The 8,133-nt window shown below is 59.9% G+C and overlaps 2 protein-coding genes across 2 annotated transcripts in view; one reads left to right on the forward strand and one right to left on the reverse strand.

Annotated features, from left to right (window-relative positions):
* The window catches only part of PIAS4 (protein inhibitor of activated STAT 4), a 19,396-nt gene extending 16,627 nt beyond the window's left edge, over window positions 1-2,769 (forward strand). Inside the window, exons 9-10 of the mRNA XM_011381909.2 lie at window positions 664-794; window positions 1,165-2,769. Of these exons, the coding sequence (XP_011380211.1) occupies window positions 664-794; window positions 1,165-1,427 (394 nt within the window). The 3' untranslated portion in view covers window positions 1,428-2,769. The remainder of the gene's footprint in view (window positions 1-663; window positions 795-1,164) is intronic.
* Window positions 2,770-3,656: 887 nt separating this feature from the next.
* Window positions 3,657-8,133, reverse strand: part of ZBTB7A (zinc finger and BTB domain containing 7A) — a 19,912-nt gene continuing 15,435 nt past the window's right edge. The window contains exon 4 of the mRNA XM_011381925.2: window positions 3,657-3,875. Within this exon, the coding sequence (XP_011380227.1) occupies window positions 3,657-3,875 (219 nt within the window). The remainder of the gene's footprint in view (window positions 3,876-8,133) is intronic.

The following is an 8,133-nucleotide window of genomic DNA, read 5'->3' on the forward strand; positions in this document are numbered from 1 at the left end:
TCCCTTGGGGCAAGACGGCTTCCCTCCTGTGTGACTGTGACCCAGGTGGTCACTGAACAAATGCTGGGAGCCGTGGTGGACGCTGCAGGTCTGCCCTGGGCATCGGCTGTTCCTCAGGTCTCCGCGGCTGCCAGACATGGTGGGTGCTGTGCCCACCTTGTCCTTTTGCGTGTGGGGAATCTGAGGCCCATGGTCAGGAAGTGGCAGGGAGTAGGACTGGAACTTTGGGCCTCAGGTAGCTCACCGTCCCCTCCCTGGACCCCAGTTTCTCCATCTGTGAAGTAGGCCTGGCCAGCGGCCCCTCAGAATGGTGCCCAGGGCCGGCACACGCCGCATGGGCCTGGCTCGCTGTGGGCACGCTTGGAGGGTGCTGTGGTTGTAGGAGTGAGGCGCCCTGTCTCCTCATCTGTCAAAGCGGGGGCCGCACACAACCGGGATGGTGGGCGGGGGTAGCTCCGTCGGGGGCATTGGAGGGAGGGCTGTCACTGTGCCACACACAGCCGCACGTGTGCGACTGCAGGCCCCCCTCCCTCCAGGACCTCAGGTCACCAGGCCCTGGCTGGTGCTGTGCTGAGTGAGCTCCCGCCAGAGTCCAGGGAAGCAGGGAGGGGAGTGGGGTACGGCTCAGCAGGCCTAGGAATCAGCCTCTGCCCCCACCCCCAGGCTGCTCTCCAAGATCCTGAGCGAGTGTGAGGACGCGGACGAGATCGAGTACCTGGTAGACGGCTCGTGGTGCCCGATCGGCACGGAGAAGGAGCGCAGCTGCAGCCCCCAGTGCCCCATCCTCGTGCTCGGTGAGTCCCGGCCCAGGCCCCCCCGCTGCCCCGTGCTCCGCCCCAGCCTGCATTCCAGGGGCCTGGTGATTTCTGAGTTGGACTGTGCCCTGCCGTGTGGCGTTTTCGGTGGCGTTTTTATTTAAGATGCGGCCACCTGGTGGAGTCCATCCCCCAGAGCGTGGCCTCTTCCCGCGCGGAGGCTGCGGACTCTGCACTGGAGACGGCAGTGGTTATTGGGCGCCTGCTGTGTGCAGCGCCCTATACCGGACACCCCGGCCTCAGGGCCCATGCACCACGAGGTGGATGCGACGTCCCAGGGGCCCTGCCACCTCGGTCTCCCCACGCTGGGCCAGCAGCCGCCCTGAGCGCCTGCTCCTGTCGCCCTCAGGCACCTCGGACACCAATGGCCTTGCGTCCACCCCCAGCGTCAACGGCGGTGGCGGTGGCGTGCTTGGGGGCTCCGGCGGCGGGGGCGGCGTGGCGGGCGGCGTGGACAATGGGAAGCCAGGCACCGACGTGGTGGACCTCACGCTGGACAGCTCCTCGTCCTCGGAGGAAGAGGAGGACGAGGACGAGGAGGACGAGGACGAGGACGCCCCCCGGCCCAAGCGCCGCTGCCCCTTCCAGAAGGGCCTGGTGTCCGCCTGCTGACCGCTGACCGCCGGCCGGCGGACCTGACTTCCCGGTGCTCACGCAGAGGGCGCAGCAGCCGCGGTGCAGGGCGGTGGTTTTTTTTTTTCTTTTTATTGTTCATATGGTTTTTCCACCCCTTTCCCTGGCTCCTGGCACCTGTACCTCTGGACTCTCCTATTGGAGGATTAAAAAAAAAGTAAAATGACAAAAAAAAAAAATTTGAAACAAAAAAAAAAATCAAACTTTTAAAAAACAAGGCAAGCCACCCACACAGCTGCTTCCCGGCCGAAGTAGGGCGGGCGGGACCAGGACACTGCGCCCTCCGGACGCCCCCCAGGGGCCTGGGCTGGCGGGGTGGCAGGGAGGACCGACAGGCTCCCCGGTGGCAGCCGCGACTTGGACATTCGTCTTTCCTTTGCATTTCTCCTCTTTGCGAACGTGTCCTCTCGCCCAGAGACCCTGGAGCGCGCCGCTGAGCAGCGAGCGTGTCAGCCAAGAAGCCATGGAGTGGGTTGGGGCGGGGAGGGGGGCAGCGGGGTGCGGGCAGGGGCGGGGCGGGCGGGCCGGGGAGGGCTTAGCCACAGATGTGTTGTATTTTTTGAAAGTGCAATAACTTGGTATTTTGAAGACCCAGCACGTGGCCAGGACCCCCTGCGGCGGGCGGGGTCCCAGGGTGCTGCAGCGTGTGGCGTGGGGGGGGTCTCAGTTTTCTCGCCAGCTACCTCGGTAACTCCAATTCAGGTTCACTTCCCTACGGAGCAGCGCAGGTGCCGCCACGGGGGGGGCGGCCATCTCCGAGGGGCCGCGGGGGCTTCACCCCGCCCTCTCGATTCGGGGCGGCTCCTTCCCCCTCTTCTTGCTCTTGGGTTTTCCGACGGGTACAAGGCCTACCCGGCACCCCCTGCCCCAGGAGCCTCACTCGTCTTCCAGCAGGACTGGGCTGGGGGCTGCCCCGCAGCTGCGTGCCGGGCCTCGGGGGTCCAGCGACCACAGAGGCGTCCGTGGCGCCCCAGATGCCTCCAGGGACCCGCAGCTGGGTGCCCGGCCTTCCAGAGGCCACGCTTGCTTCCCCAGACCCCCTCTGCCCACCCTTCTGTTTTGCTTTTCTTCCTCCCCATCCTTTCTCCTCCCAGCCCCAGGATAATTTTCCTTTGTATAAACAACTCTCCTGTCAGGAAGCAATATCATTTCAGGTCTAAAGACGAAAGGGACATAAATCTGGTCGAGGGCAAATTCAGTTTTACTGTATAAACTCCGTCGCGCGGTCCGGCTCCCCTCTGAGGGCCGCTGTTTTCTAATATTTGTATTCTAATTTAATTGTTTTTAAAAAACACAAATAAAAAGGTCAAGGTGAAGCCACCAAGGCGTCAGCCTCTCTGTGCGTGGGGGCGTCGGCTGGGGGGCGAGGGGACCAAGGACCAAAACTTGGCCCCATCCAGTTCTTTCCCTTCCGCTGTGTGCCATCCAGGATTCAAAAGGCGCCACGTTGGTCACGTGCAGAAGGTTTCACTGCTGGGCCCAGCATCCAGTCTACTGGGCTGCACTTGGCGTCCCAGCTCCCAGAAAGAGGCTGGATGCCAGGAAAATGTGGATGACAACCACTAGGAGGGCTGCGGGCAGAGTGACAGGTGCTGGTGACGATGGGGAGGGGCTGGGACCCTCAGGCGTGTGGTTGGGAGTGTAGGATGGGGCAGCCACTGTGGAAACAGTCTGGCGGTTCCAGAAAGTTCATCGTGGAGTCCCGTCTGACCTGGCCATTCCACCCCAGATCTTCCCCCAGGGAGAACGAAAACCTGCATCCACCTGAAAACTTGCACGTGATAGTCATAGCAGCATCAGTCAAAAGCCAAAAGACAGGCATGAGCCCAGTGTCCAGCAGCTGAAAACTGGATAAAACGTGGTCCATCCATGCACCCTCGGAGTGTCACTCGACCACGGAAAAGAGGGAGGCGCCGACTCTCGCCACAACGTGGACGGACCTCGAACACACGACGCTCAGCAAGAGACGCCAGACACGGGCCCCACGGTGTGTGACTCCATCTCTGTGAAACGTCCAGAACAGGCACGTCCATGGAGGCAGGAAGTGGGTTAGTAGTTGTCAGAGGCTGGGGGCGGGGATGGGAGCGACTGCCAATGGGGACGGGGCTCCTTTTTGGGGTGACCGTGTTCTGTGACGTTTCACAGTTCTTCCAACGTGCTACCACCACTGGTTTTACAAGGGTGAATTGCAGGTGAATGCTCCCTCGACTAAAAACCGAAGCCTGTCTCCTCGGTGGAGGGGATGCAGGAGCGTGAGCGAGGAGGCCGCGTGGGCTGAGGGGCTGAGGGGCTGAGGGAGCTGCTTCCGTCGCCGTCCCGATCGGGGGCCTCTGGCGTCCCTCGCGGCGGTCGGCCTTGGAAGCGGTCGGCCTTGGAAGCGCTGCCCCCCACCGCCACCTGGCGAGAACCGGAGACCTGGGTTCCCATCTGCAACCGTGGACCAACTGAATGCGGACAGGTGAGCACCCTTGTGCTGAGGGAGGACCCCCCCACCCCAGATGTCACCCCAAATCCCTCCCCAAGCCCTCCACTTGGTGATGTTTCCTGCCAAGGACCAGGCCAGGCCCCACGGATCCCCTGCGGCCCACTTCCCAGAGCCCGGCTGGTCCTCACAGGCCGTGACCATGGCCACCTGTGCCCCCTGGTGCCCCTGTCACCCACCCCCACCCGGGCCCTGCTGGCTTGAGTATGACTGGAACAGGGAGGAGGGCTCTCCCCAGGGCCCCCAAAGCAGCCCCGTTTGGTCTCCCCAACCCAGACCCCTGCCTCAGTAAGTGGGCCCCAGCCCAACTTCCTCCCTGGGGATATGGGGCGAGCACCCAGCTTGATCCTCGATCATGTCACTAGGGGCCTCTGGCAGACTTGGGGTTCTCTGGCAGAGGCCACCCTGCCCAGAGCCTCCAGGAACCTTGTAGTTACGGGTGACGGAAGAGCTGGCCAGTCCCCACCATCCCCCTTCCTGGAGCCACCTGCCTGAGCCTGGGGGTGTCCCCTCCTCTGTAGGGGCCCAGGCACTGACATTGACAGTGACACCCACCCCATCCCGGAGCCCAGAGGCAGGGTCCCTGCATCCGTGCCCTTCCCTGCCCCACTCCACCTCCCAGGCCTGGCAGGAAGCATCAGGCTGAGTTTGGGGTCCACTCGCTAGAACCCAGTTAGGGGGTCCCCAGTGGTGTGGACGAGGGGCCCAACGCGTGGGGAAGGACCACCCAAACCCTCCATCCCTGCTCCCCAATCTCCCCAACAAAACACAACATCAAAATCAGGCAGCGGTCGTAACAGGCTGCGTTTAGTGGTTTTTTTATGTACAAGAAAAATGATTTTTTTTTTGTCTGGTTTTTCATCATCTTTTCTCTTTTTGTTTTTATTACTTTTAAAGCTTCTCCCCCCACCCCCCAAAAGTGCATTTTTATCAATTGATTTTTTTAATCTCCCACATTTTATAAAGACTCTCAAATACAGTCTATGGAATGTCTGTGCTCTGTGCCCCCAGAGGCGCCGCCCCCCCAACCCCCCATTCGCCAGGCCTGGCCCCCCAAAGTCCAAGGCACCTCGTGTTGGGCCTGGGAGGGGTAGGGGGGAACCTGGGCATCAGGACCCCTGGCCATGCCCTCCAGGCAGCCCCGGCCGTGGGCTGAGGGTCTCCCCGGCCCCATCTCCTGGCCCTGCTCCCCACCCCCCATGTAAATCTATGTATTTAGTGCGAGCTAGTCTTAACTCTGAGGTTATGACTCCTGGGCGCCCAAGCCCCCAGGCCCTGACCCGTCCTGTGCCAGCCAACACCCCATTCCAGGAAGGCTGCTTCCTCAGCTTAAATAACTTTTTAAAATAAAACTGCAAATATAAATATCTTTCTTTCTCAAAAAATAGGATTTTTGCTTTTTTTGTTGGTTTTTAATTTTTTTTCCTTTCACTCTGTCTCGCCTCCTACAATCCTGGCTGCCTGGACGGCCTCGGTCCTGGGGGAGCCCCGGCCCCCACCTCGGTCCCACCATGTGCGACGTGGCCACTCCCGTCACGGCCGATGGGTCTCAGTAGTGCAGACTCCCCAGAAGACCCTGGAGGGGACTGGGGGACCCTCCCCTCCCACCTGAGACCCCCCTCGAAAGGAAGCAGAGGAACAGCCCTGTACAAACAGGGTAACAAGACGAGACGGCCACGTAGGGTCTCCTGGGCGGGCCGCCCCAGGGGGCAGACTTTGGTATGGCCCGCTGGAGCCCGGCTGGGCACAGGCCCACACCCGTGCCAGGCTGGGCCTGGTCCGGCACTTTACATTCACTGGTTTTTAATTTTTTTTTTTTTTTTAATTTTTTTGCCTTTTTTTTTTTTTCTCATAATCTCAAAAGGCGGGGTTGGGGTTGGGGTGGGGGGCTAGGCAAGGAGCAGCAGCAAGGGTGTTGATCTCCCTCAACCTGGGCAGGCTGGAGACTGCTCCAGGTCGGGGCTCCCGCCCCCCCCCCCCCCACCACCTCCCATCCTGCCAGGCCCAGCACCCCGCCCCGGAGCCCCTGCCTGAAGCCCCCCGCCCGGACCTCACTCCCGCACACACGCGCGCACACACATCCACCCAACTTCACCAAGAGGATGGAAATAACAATTTCGCTTTGTTTCGTTTTTTTTTTTTTTTTTTTTACCAGGGCAGTTAAAAAAAAAAAAAACACCCCAAAAAAGAAAACACAAAAAAACCCCAAACAACCAAACAAAAAAACTTTTCGCTGTGTCCTTTCCGACCAGTCAGCACGTTCCCCCTCCAATTTTTTTTTTGTTTGTTTGTTTCCTGAAACGCGAGAATTCAGCAGTATCTTTGGCAACACTTTATCACGACCTTAATTTAAAGAATAAAAATAAAATTGATCCACGTCTATATACAGTATGTGATTGCGCGAAGTTGGGGGGCCGGGCCGGGCGGGCGGGGGTCCCAGCTCTGGGCCCATGCAGACGCTTCGGCCCCCGGGACAGGCTGGCGGGTAGCAGAAGATGGGTTAAGGCGGAGTGGGTGGGCAGGGCTGGCGAAAGCTGGGGGTCGGGGTTTAGTGCAATTCCCAAGGAGCTTTGTTAAAGTGTACTCGGCGGGGCTCAGCCCTTGCCCCCGCCACAGTCCCAGAGGCCTCGATCCCCCAAGCTCGGTCACCCCCACGGCCAGGACGACAGCTATCATTTTTCAGTTGGTTTTATTGCGAGGAGGTGTGTGGGTGGGGGGAGAGGGAGCTGTGGGGGCGGGGGTGGTCTCTGGCCTGGGTGCTCGAGCTCTCTGCAATGGCCTCCACACGTGGTCCTCTGAAAGAGCCTGCCCCGTGACTCGGGTGTGAACCGGGCCACCTGGCCCTGGGCTCCCCTGCCACCCCCTCAGGAGGGGGGGTCCTGAGACATTTGGGGGGCTGACGGGCTTGCGGGGGGTGGGGGTGCCAGGAGGAGATGAAAACTATCCTGTAGAAAGAACGGTGAAAGTTGCCTTCTGAAAAAGCTTCCCTTTAAAAAAAAGAAAATGAAAAAGATGAGAAGATGGGGTTTGTCACAGAGCACAGGGGGACCAGGAGACGGGCCAGCAGCAGGGGCACCCGCCTTGGGCTTCAGCGAGGAAGGGTCTCAGCTCAGCAGGGTGTCTATGTACAGGCCCCACATAGGCATTGCATATGCGAGAGGGAGTCGGGGGTGCGGGTGCCCAGGCTCTGGCACCCTGGCCTCCCCTGCCCTGGCCCCTGTCCGTGGCCTGTGGCTCGGTCGACACCGGGCCTTTGGGGAGCCAGAGGCTGGGGGAGGCCGGCGCCAGCCCCCAGGTGACAGTCAGTGCCTTTGAGTAAAAAGAGGGGTGCCTGGGGGGTGCAAGCCCTGGAGGTGGGGCCTCCTGTCACCCACCTCCCCGGAGATGGCATAGCCACAATGGCAGCTCCTCAGTGGCCCCAAGGAAGGGCAGCTATGTTGAGGGGCTGGAAGCCCCGAAGTGGGCGGGGATGGGGGGGGACAGTGAGGATGGGGGACGGGGGCAGGGCTGTACTGCTCTGGCTGGTGGGAAGGCCAGCCCTCTCTCGGGCCCATCCCTGAGCTGGGCAGTCAGCGAGGAGGGTCCCCACGGACATGGGTGGCCACTGTATGGCTAGCAGGGATGAGACATTTCTTAAATCGGAACCAAAAAAGGGACAGAACGGGAGTGGGGGACACGGCAGAAACACAAAAATCCCACAGCCCTGCCTGCCGGGCAAGCCCAGCGGTGAAGCACAAACGCCCTCCGAAGCCCTCGCCCTCGCCCTTGCCCTTGGCCTCGGCCTTCCTGACCCACTTCTCACCTCCGGGAACAGAAGTGGATTCTACGTCTGGTGGTGGGTTTTTTTTTTTATTATTTTGTACAAAAATAAATCGACTTTTAGGAATTTCTTTTTGCTCTCTCTCTCGCTCTCTCTCGCTCGCTCTCGCTCTCATTTTTTTTTTTTTTTTGTCTTTTCGACTTTTCATAGAAGTTGGTTGCAACTTGTAAACATGTTTTTAAATTAAGATAAAGTGTAGTACCCGTTCTGTTACAAAGTGCCGAGACTTCTACTTGTGGTTGGTGATCTTTCCTTCCCTCTCCTTTTGTGAAATCTTGTTTTTATTGCTTTTGTGACGCTGGAACTTCTGGATTCTCTCCCCCTCATCCCTGCCACCGTGAGACCCTGGGTTCCCTCTGCCCTCGACTGTTTCACCCCACACT

The sequence above is a fragment of the Pteropus vampyrus genome, unplaced genomic scaffold (genome assembly GCF_000151845.1).
Source record: "Pteropus vampyrus isolate Shadow unplaced genomic scaffold, Pvam_2.0 Scaffold459, whole genome shotgun sequence".
Lineage (NCBI taxonomy): Eukaryota > Metazoa > Chordata > Mammalia > Chiroptera > Pteropodidae > Pteropus > Pteropus vampyrus.